The sequence below is a fragment of the Orbicella franksi genome, chromosome 3 (genome assembly GCF_964199315.1).
Source record: "Orbicella franksi chromosome 3, jaOrbFran1.1, whole genome shotgun sequence".
NCBI classification, from domain to species: domain Eukaryota; kingdom Metazoa; phylum Cnidaria; class Anthozoa; order Scleractinia; family Merulinidae; genus Orbicella; species Orbicella franksi.
In genome coordinates, this window is record NC_138147.1 from 6,123,430 (window position 1) to 6,140,002 (window position 16,573).

At 39.3% G+C, this 16,573-nt stretch overlaps 2 protein-coding genes across 3 annotated transcripts; one reads left to right on the forward strand and one right to left on the reverse strand.

The window, feature by feature from the left end:
* The first annotated feature begins 54 nt into the window (after nt 1-54).
* LOC145480906 (NAD(P)H oxidoreductase RTN4IP1, mitochondrial-like) lies at nt 55-7,660 on the forward strand. Of its 2 annotated transcripts, XM_081459245.1 has the most exons (8): nt 55-1,147; nt 2,356-2,424; nt 2,609-2,733; nt 2,964-3,012; nt 4,025-4,161; nt 4,499-4,685; nt 5,264-5,356; nt 5,871-7,660. In XM_081459245.1, exons 1-8 carry the CDS (start codon nt 704-706, stop codon nt 6,009-6,011), a joined length of 1,245 nt encoding a protein of 414 aa, XP_081315371.1. In that variant the 5' UTR covers nt 55-703; the 3' UTR covers nt 6,012-7,660. The 2 variants fall into 2 exon arrangements, with proteins under 2 accessions (XP_081315371.1, XP_081315370.1); XM_081459244.1 differs by lacking the exon at nt 5,871-7,660 and having other exon boundaries at nt 5,264-5,864.
* Nucleotides 7,661-7,757: 97 nt separating this feature from the next.
* Nucleotides 7,758-16,437, reverse strand: LOC145480904 (trifunctional purine biosynthetic protein adenosine-3-like). Its single transcript, XM_081459242.1, has 12 exons — nt 15,614-16,437; nt 14,746-14,814; nt 14,478-14,603; nt 13,563-13,728; nt 12,913-13,106; nt 12,266-12,486; nt 11,710-11,920; nt 11,183-11,384; nt 10,061-10,417; nt 9,038-9,630; nt 8,310-8,567; nt 7,758-7,943 (listed from the first exon to the last, which is right to left on the reverse strand). The coding sequence occupies exons 1-12, from the start codon at nt 16,148-16,150 to the stop codon at nt 7,758-7,760; spliced, it is 3,120 nt and encodes a 1,039-aa protein (XP_081315368.1). The 5' UTR covers nt 16,151-16,437.
* Between the last annotated feature and the right edge of the window lie 136 nt (nt 16,438-16,573).

Here is a 16,573-nt window from a genome sequence, read left to right on the forward strand (position 1 = left end):
TTGTCTGCAGAAAAGGGGATTTGCCAGGCTATTTTTCTGAATCACTTCGGACGGGGCGCCCCTCCCTCATTGATACGTCGCTGATTGCTTTTACCCCTGGTCTCCTACGGGGACCCATTATGGGGAGGGGAGTTGGTGGTATTTAAGAGGCGAACGCAACGAAATAGCAACCTTTGAAGTGCTGTTTTGACCGAATTGATTAACAAAGCAAAAGTTGATAACCGTGCCGGACTGTTCCACCAGCATGCCTGAAGTGGTGTCTCTGGGCAGGTCCATGACCACTCCTCCAATATTATGACCAACCCAGTAGCTTGCGCACGAGTACTTTGTTTAGGCCGCGCTTGCTTCGCTGTTCACGAGAATAAATTAAACTACTTCGACGACGTTACGCTTTTTCAATTTTTTCATTCGTGTTTCACTGCATTATTTATCACGCCAAATTTAGCACACATGCGAAGTTTCATAAGAATCCGTACCGCGTTGCAAACTCGAAAAAATCCCAAACTTCCTAGACAGTTGTGGGACTGGTACCTAATGAGGCTGGACGTCCAAATCAAAGATGGCGTTCCACGCACCAAATTTAGTACAACCCTAGATTTGGACAGTTTTAGAGCGCCAAACGTTATTTCATATCCGTTATCAGTGCTGTTGTTGCAAAGAACGGGAAACTCGATGACATAGTAGTTAAAACTTTGAAGAAAAGATGTTGTTCAAGTGTGTCTTTCAGACATCATGTAGAAGATCTTTTGGTCTGACTCTGAATTCAAGTGCACTGCAACTTGTTGCGCGTTCTTCTCGGGATCCATCATCCTTTACGTCCATCTCAGACACTTTTTCACGTTCATTTTCTGCTGTTCATTCAATGGAGGCATGGAGTATTGACGAATATGGCTCCAACGACTTATTGGAACTCAGAAGGCAGCCATTGCCGAGGCTTCGAAAGTCAACAGACATTTTAGTTCGTGTACACGCGGCATCTGTTAATCCGATAGATTTCAGAATGCGAAGCGGTTATGGAAAAACTTTGTTGAATTTGTGGCGTAAGCTGGAAAAGGTTGACGAATTTCCACTCATTTTAGGAAGAGATTTCTCCGGGGAAGTGGTGAAAACCGGAAGACTGGCAAGAAGATATAAAGAAGGGGATCAGGTGAGATAGATTTTATTTTTATACCATGCTATAGAAAATACAGCCAATCAGAAAACAGGATAGCCGTGGTATACTCGGTGCTATTACACCTAATCTTCCCATTTTGCACTGCATTAATTTTGTTGGCCATTGTATTTTCTATGGGGATATGGTATAGAAAAAGTTATGTAACACTTTCTCATGGTATGTCATCCAATAGCTGTATTGTTTCTTGTATTTTCAGAAAAGACAAGTGACTCCATGGTATACCATTCAAAAGAATTGCATAACTTATTATATTAAACAGAAAACTGGTTCACGATGAAAAGGATTTTGTGAAATTATTATTTAATGACTGTCTCACACACTGATTACAATACTGTTATGATGAAAAGGATAATTCTGATAATTTGATGCAAACATGCCAGTCCATTGCAAAGCTACGTCCCTCTCCCGAGTGTCAAATTCTCTGGTACCCAGTTATACACCCAGCTGGAGAGAGGTACTGGGAGTGTATGTAAGTGTATTGTGTAAGAACACAACATTATAGCCCACCACCAAGCCTTGGTTTGAAAATGCAAATTGTCAATTTTATCATGAACAAATTTTCAAAGCAGTAAAGATGAAAAGAATACTCACATGAAGACAATACAAAGTCCTCTAGCATGAAGTGACTAGGAGTATTAATTTTTTCTACTCCCTCCTGGATGGGATGCTGGTCCATCACAGGGTTACCCCCAGCATTCAATTTGCCAGTACCCATTTATACACCTGGGTGGAGAGAGGCACTGTGAGAGTAAAGTGTCTTGCCCAAGAACACAAGACAATGTCCCTGGCCAGGGCTTAAACCTGGACCACTTAATCAAGAGGCAAATGCACTAACTGCTAGGCCTCTGCACCTCCACTATTTGTAGTATTGTAAAAATTCTTGATCAATAACGATTTCTTAAAACATAAGCAGGCGAATATTAACCATCCCTAAACGTGCAAACGGACTCGATTTGCACAAAGGTATTCACTTGAAGAACTTGTGATCCTTTGTTGTTATGCTAATTTGTAGAGACTGTATAGAAATCAAATCTTCACATTATTTATTCACTTTGCCTCAAGAATGGTATCACGATGACGCCAAAACGTCGGCTTTTAACGTTAATATTTGCCTGCTTATGTTGTAAAAATTATTTGTGTTATTAGTTAAATTATTAATAGTGTTACTGTGGCTTGTCTAGGTGTGGGGGACCCCAAGTGTAATTGCTGGAGGAACGCATGGAGAATTTGTAGTTGCCAGCCAAGATGAGGTAGATGTGTGAATTTATTTACTCTGTTCACAGTGACTTTTATTAAATGAATGAGAACAATAATCTTACAATAATCTTTTTAAAGTACTGTCCAGGGTAACAGCAGGTCTGGAGTAAATTAATTTTGTTGAATATTTAATTCTACTTTTACTGCTGTCTTCTTTCATGGAAACCTGAACAGTAGATATCTATCAAACCTTCCAATTGGACACATTCTGAGGCAGCATCCGTCCCATATGTCGCGTGTACAGTCTGGACAGCTCTTGTCAGCAGAGCAGGTCTTAAACCCAATGATTGTCACAACAAATGGTAAGCACATAGCTGTTTCAGCTTGTCTTGTTACTAGTGTCATTTACTCTGTGGTAGATGAACCTGTTTGTAGGAGTGGAGTAATCTTCAAATGGTGGTACTTGGCCCTTTTTTAAAAGAATTATTTTACACTTTTAAGCTAGTTCTAAATTATATTATTTTGAATATACACATCAAAAAGTTTGTGTAGCAAGTTAATGTAGCAACTTGCCATTTGTTGTACTTTGTAGTGTACTTGTCCTAGGTGGTTCTGGTGGAATTGGAAGCATTGCAATCCAGGTATTGTTACCAATAATTATAGTGTTATAATTGCTGACAGTACCAGTTGTGTAGGTAACGAACACATTTTTTAACCTGTCTCTAGCTGGTTGTCTTTGCCATGGGATACCAACATGTGAGCAGAACCCTGAGCATTGTAAACAGAGGGTCTGTTATCCTCTGTTCTCCCAATGTTCTTGTGGTATTTTGCTGAATGACAAGGTAAAACCACACCTAACTCTGCTATTTCCAGTCAACTCTCAACTTGCAGGCATCTCAATATTACAGACACACTGTTTATACTGACAGAAACTTTACTGAGAAACAAACTCATGTTATGAGTAATGTCCAGTGGACACAGAATGACTACAATTAAGTAAGATTGAGCAGCCTGGATTACTGTTTAAGTCTTGGGCAAGAAAGTGTTAATGAAACTCAAGATAAGCGCTTCATCACAGACTTCCTCATATATTTCCAACAAAATATTATTATACTCGTCTGGCTTTGACCTGTTTCTTTTGGTGTGGGTATGCTAATGAGTTCTACAGTGGTGTTAATGTCCACAAGTTGGGGAAGGGGGTCCCTGCGAAAAGATTGGGGATCTTCGTCAGAAAATTTGAGTTAGCTAAGCCCCTAGAGGAGACCAATCTGGGTGTGGCTCAAACTTTATTTAACCCATGGATACCATTTTAAAATGGCCGTGACCATGTCTTTCATCATTTTTCAAGAGCAACCGTAAAAGATACCTTGACAGCTAAAAATGGTCACTGGCATTTCATGCCAAACACCCTAAGCGAGACCGTAATCCTTTATTTCCACCCTAAATGAGACAATGTTTATCCCCAACCTTTGCACATTATGTCCCTCCCCCCCTAAGATGTTTGGACTTCTGAGACACTTCAACAACTTTTTAACATCATGGGATGTAGTCTCATCAGGTTAGGAATTGGAACAGTAGAATGTTGCAGGGTCAATAAAAGTATAAGATAGCTGTCTTGCTCAATAGTACCAATGACACTATGTTTTTAATCAGTTGCTGAAAGCCTGGGGAGCTTATGTTGCCAGCACTTGTTCACCTGATGCTGTAGATCTTGTTGCTGGTCTTGGAGCAGATCTGGTGGTTGATTACAGTGCAGTTAATGCAAAGGAAGAACTGAAAACAGCTGGAGGGTAAGAGCATTACTAGTTAGTGATATTATCATTTCCACCCATTATGTAGTGGAGATGGGATGGGGGGAACCCAGAGGGGAAAGTGGGTGGGGACTATGCAGTGGGAAAAGAGAGGACCAGAAGTGGGATTTCAATTCCAAAATGTTAGGGACCAGAAGAAATAGGGAAGAACTAATTGCCAAATTGTAAAAAGGCAAAGCAAAAAAGGGTTCAGCTACTTAACAAAGGGGAGAACTCACAGTAAGAATAAGCATGTATTGTCAGTTTCTGGATACTTGTCTTTATAGATCAGACTTGATACAGTGACTTTTCATTGTTAAATATGATTTGCTTTCAGTTTTGATATAATCCTTGATCCATTTGGAGGAGAAATCAGAGAAAGATATGCCAGTCTGTTATCCAAATGGAAAGGATCAATGTTTGTGACACTCACACCTCCTGTTCTTGGTGATACTGACAAGTTGGGCGCCAGTCTTGGACTGGTGTCTGCTGGACAAAATCTTGCTTCAGCTGCTGCTCAAGAGGTTACTTAATATTATATGCTTCATCTAAATTTCATAAGAGTAAATTAGTGGTACTTATTATGTATAAAAGCTGCATGATAAAGAGAGTAACTATATAAATTTAGCAGTAGATGTAAAATATTAGTATTATCAAATGTAATTTATAGTATTGTCATGAAACACCACTAGCATTAATTAAATTCGTCACTGTTTTTATTGATCTCTTAAGAATTTCTCTTTGGGTAAGAGAGTTTCAATTTATGTATTCTTGGCTGAAGTTTGTTCGTAACTTAACATATTAAAAATCATTTCTTACAATAAAATGCACTTCAATGCATTTTCAAGTGATCTAGGACAGATTGGAAGACAGTCTTGCTGAACACTGTTCTAGGCTCCACATGACAAATTGGCCCTAAACCTTTAATGCTGATTATTTATAGTAAATTATATGATCAGTGGCAACATGTAGTCTTAACATTAAGCTCATCCGCATTATTATAACTTACAAAAATATCATTTCACCTCAGGATACAAAATGTACCTTGTGGATTTATGTTCACTGTTAATTGTTGATTTTAATATTATGATTTTGTCTACAGGCTCTGTGTAGTGGTAGTTTGGTTTCCTGGGGTTTCTTTAGCCCTAATGGTGCAGCCCTGGACCACATCCGATCTCTCTGTCAGTCTGGCATGGTATGCATTTTCTGTTTTCAAATCATTTGTCTATGGGTGCAGATTATATTGAGTAATTTGTTCTATAGCTCTTGGCTCTTGGGGAAGATACAGCTAGAAGCGTGCACAAAAGCAAACGATGACCTTGAAAACGACACTAGCAATGTTTTGAGTCAATGTCGTCTAAAAATACAATGTAATTTTTCCCTAAATTATATTACAATCATTTCAGATGCCTGAGAGTGTCATACTACATATCAAGTTTTCTTTGCAGTTATTTCTCTAAAATACTTAGCTTCTAGCTACTGCAAAATGTAACATGAACCAATGAAATAACACACGGTTAGGCATAAATGCAGTGAAGATTGGCCCATCATCTCTCTTTTACGGGCACGGTGACCCATCTTTTTTATGGCATGTTTCAAAACAGTGCTTGGTAGGGAACTTTTAGGGAATGTCAAGGTTGAATATAAGAGAAAGAAAGGGCATTGCATTTCATCTCTTTACCATCTCTTTTTTTTCTTTTTATGTCTAGATAAAACCTTTTGTTCAGGAAGTGTTTCCATTCTCTAAGACTAATGAAGCTTATGCTAAACTTGAGAGCGGTCATGCAAGAGGAAAAATAGTGATCAGTATGGATTGTAAAGAATCTACCAAAGAGGAACATTCAGTTTGACATCTCTGGACATAGAAGATACTACCTCCACGAACAGTCATGTTTCCTCCATGAGGAATATGCTAGTTAGTCAACAAACAAGCAGCACGATAAAACCTATCTACAACCACCCAAAATCTTAGTGCAAACGAACACGAGGGAAGGTCACATAAAGTCGCAAAAAGATGATCATAAGTACAAACCCATTCTGAATCTTACTCATGGTATTATGGTCACTGAGAAGAAAAACTATTTTTCGTTGGTGGTTTTGTGCCAAAGCTGTGTTAAAATGGTTATCTTCAAATGCCACCACAGGAACTTATCTGGTTAAAATTCTAACAAATTTCAATAGTTTCTTTTAATGTCAGTGATTAGATTAGTAAAAAAAAAATGTTCAAGTGGTGTTTTTCAGTGAAGATAGCTGGACATGATGATATCCGATTTGTGTGATTGTAGCCTGTGCAGCAAGCGTTCCATTACACAGAGCTTTTCCCCAACCTGGGTGCACGCAAGTTGGAGCGAGAGCTCCCTGCTTTGCCAATATTTTAAATCTCACTCCAATTGTCTGCAGCTAGAATAGGGAAAAAGCTCTTTGCAGGCTAGTGTGATTGTGGTTTTATTTGATAGTTGTTGCTGTCACTGTGATCATAATTTTGGTGTGGTGTTCACTAGTGCATAAACAGCATTATAATGCAAACACAGTATGTGTAGTTCCAGAAAATATCCATACCTCCCCCACAGAAGAGATTTTTTCTAACACCTCCCCACCCCTCTGGAAATTCCATTTAAGACTCATACATTTCTTTAACTTTTGGCCTTCCAGAACCCCCCATCCCCCAGGAAATTCTAATCCCTTCTGTAGGGGGAGTATGGATATTTTCTGGAACTGCACAATGCAGTCCATAAGTAGCACTTTTAAGGCAATTTTCCTAACCAAAGGTGCTTATAATATTATAAATATTCTTTAGACCTCTTGAGTATTTTATATGCAACATATTGCAAATCAAATACAAGATACAGCAAGTCTGGCAAACTTATATTTTTATTATTAACAGTTCAGGCATCATGTACCAAAATTGACAGGCACATGGAAAACCTCATTTGAGAACCCAGTCATGTTTGTATAAAAAAACTAACAGTTCACAAGTGCAAGCAGTGATAAATAACATGTTTGCAAACTTCTTTTCTATCTACATGGAAATCCACACTTCCGTTGCAAAGCTTATAGCGCTTTAAGCTTTCCACTGAATTATAACACAGCACCTAACAAAACAGTTCACAAGTGCAAGCAGTGATGAATAACATGTTTGCAAACTTCTCTTCTATCTACATGCATATCCACACTTCTGTTGCAAAACTTATAGCACTTCAAGCTTTCCACTGAATTATATCACAACACCTAAAACAGTTCACAAGTGCAAGTAGTAATGAATAACATGTTTGCAAACTTTTCCTCTATCTACTTGCAAATCCACACTTCTGTTGCAAAGCTTATAGTGCTTCAAACTTTCCACTGAATTATAACACAACACCTAACAAAACAGTTCACAAGTGCAAGCAGTGATGAATAACATGTTTGCATACTTCTCTTCTATCTACTTGCAAATCCACACATCTGTTGCAAAGCTTATAGCACTTCAAGCTTTCCACTGAATTATAACACAACACCTGTTTACATGTAATCTATTTTAATTTATGTGGCTAAAACACACACTATCTGTCCAGAAGTAAGAGGTTTGTCATTACTGTGGCAGTTGGGTTTCTTTACTACCACATCCACTGTACTTTGTTGTCATCACTTAGTTTTATTCTGCCACTAGCCAGTAGCTCCATGGCTCGTGGATAGGCTCTATGTTCAGCACATTTCACTCGCTCTTGAAGTGTCTCGACTGTGTCTCCGTGTAACACTGGAACTGCTTCTTGAGTCACTATTGCTCCAGCATCAACCTCTTCCTGTCAAATGATTAACTAGTGATCAATGGCAAAATTTTCATTGCATTTTTTATCTACTGTGAAGCAAACTGGTAACAAGATCAGAGTTTTTCTGAACAAAATCTACAACTGTTGTCAAATTTAGTTGAAATGCATCCAAATACACATTGAATTATGACAACAAATACCAAAATGCTTCAAAACACCCCTTTCCCAAATGGCAAAATGCATTCAAGGGATTACTCTTGGGTGGAGGGAGGACAAAAAATGTGTGAAACCGATTTTTCTAGTATTATAACAATTAAAATTATGTCAAGGGTTGTAGGTCAAATTTTTGAATTAATGCCAGGTGGACTGGGAATCAACTTCCCTTCTAAGCTAACTTACCTCAACAAAATGGACAGTACAGCCTGATATACAAACACCAGCCTCAAGCACAAGTTTGTGGGCATGCATGCCTTTAAAGGATGGGAGCAATGAAGGGTGGACATTCAGTAGTCGGCCATGCCATTTGCGAACAAATTCTGCTGTTACAATTCTCATAAATCCTGCCAAACAAACCAATTCCACCCCAGCCTCCTCCAATGCTGCATGCACAGCCATGTCAAAATCCAAACGACTCTTGAATTCCTTGTGCTTAATTACCTAGAAAAAAAAAAACATTTATTCCGATTGTTTATTTTTGAGACTGGCAAACCATCAGCCAGAAATGTCAACATAACTTTCTATTGCAGGCCATTTAAGTGAATAGCCCATTTCCAAGTTGCCCTAGGCCTCTCCATCAAAGCAAGGCCTGGTGGACAACTATTCATATGAAAATGAGTTTACCGGTAATTGGCATGTAAATGAACTCATTTTCGTATGAAAGGAATCGCTTTTAGAGAGAGACTTAAGGTAGCTCAGAAATGGCCTTTTCAATTATCACTAGTTAGTGGAGGAATATGGTAGATATAAGCCTGAGCAGCATTTAAGATTCAGGTAGACAAGAGGCCAGTGGACCCTGAACAACAAAATTAAATCCTGCAATGTCATTACACATGCATGTATCGTTCTCACAATAGATGTTACTAGGAATACATACAACAAAGTCCTAATAATCCGCTCAAGACACTTACTTTAGTTGGTATACCAGCTTTCTCGGCCCGTGACAAACCTTGCACTCCAGGTATGTTTGAAATGACCAGTACAACCTTGGCACTACTGTCTTGTCTTAAGCTTTGATCAATCAATGCTTGTAGGTTTGTTCCCGATCCTGAGATAAGAACACCCACTTTCATTTCTTTGTCTTTGGGTTGTTGATCCATTTGTCCATTGCTTAATTTTGGCCTTTTAGCAGGTCCATTGACTCTGTTTGCATTGACTTGATGTTTGATTTCTGCCTTTGCTGCAGATTTGCAAAGCACATCTTCAAGATTTCCAACAACCACCCTGCTGCTGTTTTCTGTTGTGCATTCAGTAACTTTTCCTATAATCCAAGCTTGCTCTTCAGATGTTTTGAAATGTTCCATTACCGAGGCAGCGATGTCTTTTGCTACAATGAGGACTGCTCCAATACCGCAGTTAAATGTCCTGGCCATTTCATGTGTTGAAACATTTCCTTGTCCAAATATCCAACCAAACACTGGAGGCATAATCCACAAACTAGCATCCAGTGACACACCCATACCATCAGGGAGGACACGTGGAATGTTCTCAGTCAAACCTCCCCCTAAAAGGGAAAAAATAGTTCAGTCATGATGCAAGAAAACTAACTGTCTGGAAAATAATTTGGCTCTTTATTACGATAAGCAGCTGAGATACTAGCCTAACCTCTTTTATGTTAATGACTTAGCTGTGGCTTGACCAATCACAAAACAGGTTAGTCTCAGTGATAGTGACGGCCATGACTCAGCAGGTGTCCCAATTACCACTGAGAAGTTGATCACTACAAGTAATTTACTTAATAAGCTAATTTTTCAAGCATTATCCTTTCATTTCTTTATCGAAGTCAAAAGTGTAAAAATGTGGTTACTCTCTCAAAAAAAGAAAAAACATAATTAGGCACGCAGGGAAGCCACAATAATTTAAACTAATGGAAGAGAACTGAAATCTACATATCAGTGGTAGAGGAGTTAAAGACAGTGAACAAAAAAACAAACCTGTGATATGAGCAAAGGCCTTCACCTTTCCATCTCGCATCAGAGGAAGGACAGAACGGCAGTAAATCCTGGTTGGCACAAGAAGAACTTCACCTAGTTTGGTAACAGACTGTAGCCCTTCCGTAGTCCTAATTGGACTGGGGGAACTGTAACTTAATTCAGATTTATCAATGATCTGCCGCACCAAACTGAAGCCGTTGCTGTGAATGCCAGAAGATGCCAAACCAATGACCACATCATCTGTAGTGATACTCTGTGATTGGGGAAGAACTTTGTCTCGATCAACGGCGCCTACAGCAAATCCAGCAATGTCGTATTCACCAGATGAGTACATCCCTGGCATTTCTGCTGTCTCACCTACAACAAAAGCAATATAATATTACAACTACATTCAGCGACTGCATTAGTTAAAAAGGTAAATACTAAAATATTAATAAATATGATAAGTAAGTATTAATATAGACTGAGATGATTTAGTTGCAAGCTATATATTTTTTTTCCTGCACTAAATAATTATCCATTCTCCTAGGCCTGCTCCTTTGTTTTTTCTTACCATAATCTTTGATTTGCTTTTTGGTTCTTGCATACTGCAGGTGTGCTTGAAATTTGAATTGACCACTCAGGATTCAGGAGGTGGGAAAAACTGAACTGTCCTGACTTCAAAGGCATTGAAGTTGAGCAACTTTGGTTTTTACTGCTGCTCGCACTTCAGGCACAGCCACCGTATGTAAGGAGGGGTGAATTTTTTATGTTGCGTTCGATGGAGGTAAGATAATGTATGTCATTCTTCAGATTAATAGCCATGGGTGAAGTGTGGTGGCCTCATGGTTACTGCACTTGTCTCCGGATCAAGCAGTTCCGGGTTCGATCCCTGGACGGGAACATTACGTTGTGTTCTTGGGCAAGACACTTTACACTCACAGTGCCTCTCTCTACCCAGGTGTATAAATGGGTACCGGTGAACTTAATGCTGGGGGTAACCCTACAATGCACTAGCATCCCATCCAGGAGGGAGTGGAAATACTCCTAGTCGCTTCATGCTACAGAAACTGGGATAAGCTCCGTTGGCCACTTGGCCCGTATAAGGAGACTTCACCAATAGCCAATGGCAAGTTAATATACCTCCCAAAAGAGCACATCCAGCTTGTGAACAACCATGCGAGATACCCCGAATAACTTCCTTGGCGACACCCACATCCAGCCTGCCAGTAGCAAAGTAGTCCAGGAAGAAAAGGGGCTCAGCACCATGAGCAAGAATGTCGTTCACACACATCGCAACCAGATCAATACCCACTGAACTGTGCATACCAACAGTCTGTGCAATCTACAGTCAACACAAAACAGATGTTTGACATCAGAAAAAGAAGAATATCAGTTGCAAAATATGCAAACTACATGTAACTCTGGTTTGACTCAGTAATATTCAGTGCTGGAGAAAATTCAAGGACTCATACTACCTAAAATTCACGGACTTATCAAGACAAGTACTTTTAATAAGAGATTCCAAGAACTTTTCAATGTTGGATGGAATTCAAAGGCTTTTCAAGGACTCAGTGGACAATTCCCTCTACAAGATGCGCCTGCAGGCACATCTTATAGAGGGAATTGGCCATTACATGTATATGGCAGTTCTACTAATAATGTCTAACCTTAAGTTTTGTTCCAACCCCATCTGTACCACTGACAAGCAAAGGGTCTGTGAAGCCAGCAGCCTTGAGATCAAAGAAGCCTCCAAACCCACCAAGATCAGCTGTACAGCCCTTGCGAGCTGTAGATGCAGCTAATGGCTTGATAGCATTTACAAGCAGGTTACCAGCATCTACATCCACACCAGCACCAGAATACGTCAAGCCTTTGGTTCTATAATAGTCAATAAATAAAACCAACTTCAATTTATTAAAAAGCAAACTACTGCTAATAATGGACAATTCCCTCTATGAGATATGCCTGCAGGGAATCATGGTAGTTGTATTCATCATTTTGGTCTGGACATCTCTTTTATGAATACAACTACCATGATTCCCTGTGGGAGCATCTCAAAGAGGGATATTGGCCATTCAGCGGCATCGTAAAACAATGACACTTCAATCAAGTCTTTTATTTAATCACCCCACACCACCACACTGATTAAATAACAAATTACATATTAAGATCATAGGTCACTCGGTTACTTGATCTAGTGATATTCTCAGTCTATAATCATACCTGCAAGCTCTTGATGCAATATCACTTCTATACTGGATTCCATCAAAGCAAATCTTCCTCATACCATCATAAGCTGTTTTCTGAGCATCATTTATTCCTTGTGCAAGACCAACAATTGCCACTACTCTTCCACCTGAAGTAACTACTGCTTCTTCTTCTTCTTTACCTTCAACCATTTTTGCAGCAGTTCCAGCATGAAACACAACTACATTTTCTGCATCCTTTGTAAAGTAAAAGTAAGGAATGAAATTCAATTTAATTTGCTAAATCACTTGACTGTGCACACTGTTACCGACAGTGGTTTCATGTTTTCAGCAGGAGGGTAAAACGTTTTCACAGGTAGGCAAATTGTTTTGAACAGACATTCTTCAAAAGAAAAATTTTCCTCTAGATAGTCAAACCAGGTGGGCAAAATCAACCTCAAAGGCCGTCAATATGCCCGGTGCCCATCCCTTAATCAAACCCCTGCTGTTATGATCAGTAAACTATATAAATTATGTTTTAATTAGTTATTTATTTCAAACGAAACAAGAATGAACCACAAATATACACAATAAATTAGATCTTCCCAACTTATGATTTTTTTTAAAGCCTGATAAACATACATGTAAAGGTGCAAAGTTTAAAAGCTGAAAAGCCAAACACACCTCCAAGTCTTTCAATCCGTGAATGACACACCCTTTCTTCACAGAACCAGGGTAGCCAGCACTTGCTGCCACCACACCCACAGCATACCTATCTGTATGCCACAAGGGTAGGGACAGGCTGAGGTCACCATTTACACACTCCATTAGGGTTGCGTAGAGATCGCTCTTCAGGAGTGGCATAATTACTTGTGTCTCTAAACAAAAAGCCGTCCATTAAAAATGGTATTAATTCACATGACAGATAAGACCAATTCAAAAGATTCACTCCACTGCCACTGATAATTGTAGATATAATTATTGACAGAATCGATCATTGTTCTGTTTCGAGTTTGACTGATTTGCAATACCTATAACATTATTACTTGTATATTAAATTAAATCCATCTGTATTTCCATCAAGTTTACGCAGAACTTTATTTGCATACTAGTAGATATGCTGTAATCCGATGGATGAAGCTTTTTGCACACTATCAGAACTCATAATCTAATAGTCAAATGGAACCACTCATGAAGTTTTGGAGAACTTGAAAAGCTGTAGAAATACTCACCTACAAGTTATGAGTTTAGTAACTACGAGTTTATTCTGCAGTTCACTCAAGTCAAATGGAATGGCTTATCAAGATAAAACAAATAATCAGCTCTATTCTTACCTGGATCGCCAAACCGGCAGTTAAACTCTAGAACCCTGGGTCCATCAGCTGTTAACATTATCCCTGCAAATAGAACCCCTACAAAATCGCAACCTTCTTCTCTCAAACCATCAACTGCTCTTTGTAGAAAATCTCTAGAAATTTCTTCCTTGAGCTTCATGGAGACCTAATTCATGGGTAGAAAAAAATACTTTAAATGGAACTTTCTTCTTCAACAAGCTAAACAATTTACAAACTAAGATTCATTTTAGTTCAAAAAAAGCTGCAGACCAGGTATACTAAAGGGACCTGTCAGCTGAGTACCAGTCTTCACTATTGGCCAAGTGTCAGTTGATATATCAACCGAGTACACTCAGTTGAGCATTGGCTGCCATGTTCTCCAACTTGGTAGACCATTGGTCACCCCTATCAGTAGACACTTGGTGGTTGTTTTTCATTGAATTTCCCCGACTTACGTAAAGAACTGTTGGTGCAATGTTGGTCAACTGTCGGTGGTGTTTCACATGACCGACAGTGGTATATCGGTTTACTGCCATTAGTATATTGTGTATTGTTAACTGCTGTGTTGGCTGAAATAGTCTGAAACGTCAGCTGTTGCCTCCCTATAAGCCACAGAGGCTGAAAATGAAGACTCACCCTTACCTACACCCATCTGGGGATAAAGCAAGGATACAGCCATCACTTCAGATTATTGCTCAAATGGCCATAATACATATCTTAAATAATGACAGTTGAGGTAACAACTGCTAAATGCCTACTATTTTATTCATGGTACATTTCAGACCTCGGCATTTCCTGTAAAAGTGATAAAGAAGAAAAGACGTAAGCTTTAAAAAGAAGTCTTTCACATAGATCAGTGATACTAAAATGCCACTGACAATAGCTTACAAAAATGAACATTACTAAGAGACCTACCTGGGGACAAGGGGCATATGCACCCATCCCTCCAGTGTTGGGACCATGATCATTGTCTAACAAACGCTTGTGATCTTGGGCAGGAGGCATGACTGCTACTGTCTTACCATCAGTAAAACAAAGCACCTGAAACAGTCAACAGCAGTGATAAACTCCCTTGCACAACAATTCAATTCCACAAAATCTCCTCTTGGGTTTCCATGTACTGTAACTTATGACATAAAAAGTGTTTAGTTAATAATAGAAGACAAATCAAATAAATACTTACAGAAACCTCTTCTCCTTCTAATTTTTCTTCAACTACTATTGTTGATCCTGCCTCACCAAAGATCTTGTCCTAAGAAATGAATATAATTTTATTTACTGCCAAAGTTTTGACTCAAAGAAAATTAATGCGTCTTTTCAGAACACACAAACTCTTAAGTTCAAAAAATCTAATTGACATAAAATTTACGATAACAATCAACAAGCATTGAAAAAAAGGAACAAACAACATTGATCAAAATATAGCAGTTATTCCAACCTACACACAAGAACTTTTAAGCCAACTGAAATTGAGTGAAGTAGAACTGTTGCCTATCAGTGATCATTTTTCGTATGCGTGTGCTGCACATGGTATGTTTTGCCTACTGAGTTACGTACAAGTCACATCTCTCTAGCCTCATTTTAACATTTACTACTTCAATATTTCAATAGGGCTCTCGATCTGTATGACATTGAAAACATAAAAACCTGGAGAACAATCTGTCCCAGATGTAACATAGCCAGGTCTCTTCTGTGCCTGCCCTTGAGCTGTTTCTAGCAATTTGAACTTTTTGTTTCCTGTTGATTCTTCTTGTTTATATATGAGTAGCTTAAGTTTAATTTTTAAGTACCCTGGGATCCACTGTAATTGGCTACACTGTAGTGGTCTCCCTGCCTAATGAATTTGTTGTATGTAACTTAGTATTTTAGTTAGGCAAAGTTAAATAAATAAATGAACTTTTTAAAATTATGCGGGAGCATGCCAAGTTACATGCATGAAATATGGTCAAGTTCTGCCTACTCTGTAAATGACACCTCCCACCCCAACTCTAAACCCCCCACCCCAATTCCTCCTCTCCCCCCCCCCCTATACTACCCTAAGCATGACCCACCTGTAACATATCTTTCACAGCCTTCATGGCCTCTTCTTTGCATTTAGCAACTACAACTCCTTTACCAGCCGCCAAACCACTAGCCTTAACCACCAAAGCTTCATAATCTGATAATTCAATATGTTTGCATGCTTGCTCCGCGTCTGTGAAAGCTTTCCAGCGTGCCGTGGGAATATTATGCCGCTGCATAAACTCTTTTGCAAATTGTTTACTGGACTCGATTCGGGCGGCACTTCGACTTGGCCCGAAACAAGGAATGTTGTTCTCTCTGAGACAGTCTCCCAAGCCATTAGCTAACGGTGCTTCAGGTCCAATTACAACAAAGTCTACCTTGCTTTCTACACAGTATTTTACAACGCTTTGGTTATCGTTCTGGTTGAGTATCGAGGAAAGAACATTCTGTGTTTTCGGCTGACCAGCAGTCCCAGCGTTACCTGGTGCAACGAGAATTGTTCCGACGTGGTTAGACTGTGCAAGCTTCCATGCTATAGCGTGTTCTCTTCCTCCTCCACCAACAATTAAAACTTTGTCTCCCATGTCGAGATGCAGTCAGTCTGATCTTTTCTAATCAAAAAGTTTTCGTGATGTTTCCTCAAAACGGCGCAAAGTGGCGCGCTTTAGGACCACGTGCAATGAGCTCAGCTGCCTAGCCTGTAACTACAGAGCGCTATATAGGACCCTGGGAACGACGTTGGGTGCGAAGCGCAAGCCAAGAAAAATCCAGCACTTTTTTTAAATTTTAGTGGCTCTTGCTAAGATTTTGTGTTTTACGTGGGTCTTACATGTAATTCGGGTAAAAGACCCTTAGCCACCCTCCTTTTTTAGGCAACATTATCCTATCCTTCAAATATGGTGATACGGTGGTAATATTGTCAATCTTTCGCCATTAATGGATGCCAGGTGCTTATCTCTTTGCGCCCACTCTTTGTTAAGGAAGTCTGCAATTTATTTCCGAACGAA

Bases quoted from the DNA above. Each gene is read 5' to 3' on its own strand.
- LOC145480904 (XM_081459242.1), bottom strand. From the start codon at position 16,150: ATGGGAGACAAAGTTTTAATTGTTGGTGGAGGAGGAAGAGAACACGCT. The intron at 10,418-11,182 runs GTATATTAACTT...CTTTTGTTGTAG, and splicing joins TGGATGTGCTCTTTTGGGAG to GTGAGACAGCAGAAATGCCA. The intron at 9,631-10,060 runs GTTTGTTTTTTT...TTTCCCTTTTAG, and splicing joins GGCCTTTGCTCATATCACAG to GGGGAGGTTTGACTGAGAAC.
- LOC145480906 (XM_081459244.1), top strand. From the start codon at position 704: ATGTTGTTCAAGTGTGTCTTTCAGACATCATGTAGAAGATCTTTTGGT. The intron at 2,425-2,608 runs GTAGATGTGTGA...CCTGAACAGTAG, and splicing joins TAGTTGCCAGCCAAGATGAG to ATATCTATCAAACCTTCCAA. The intron at 2,734-2,963 runs GTAAGCACATAG...TGTACTTTGTAG, and splicing joins AATGATTGTCACAACAAATG to TGTACTTGTCCTAGGTGGTT.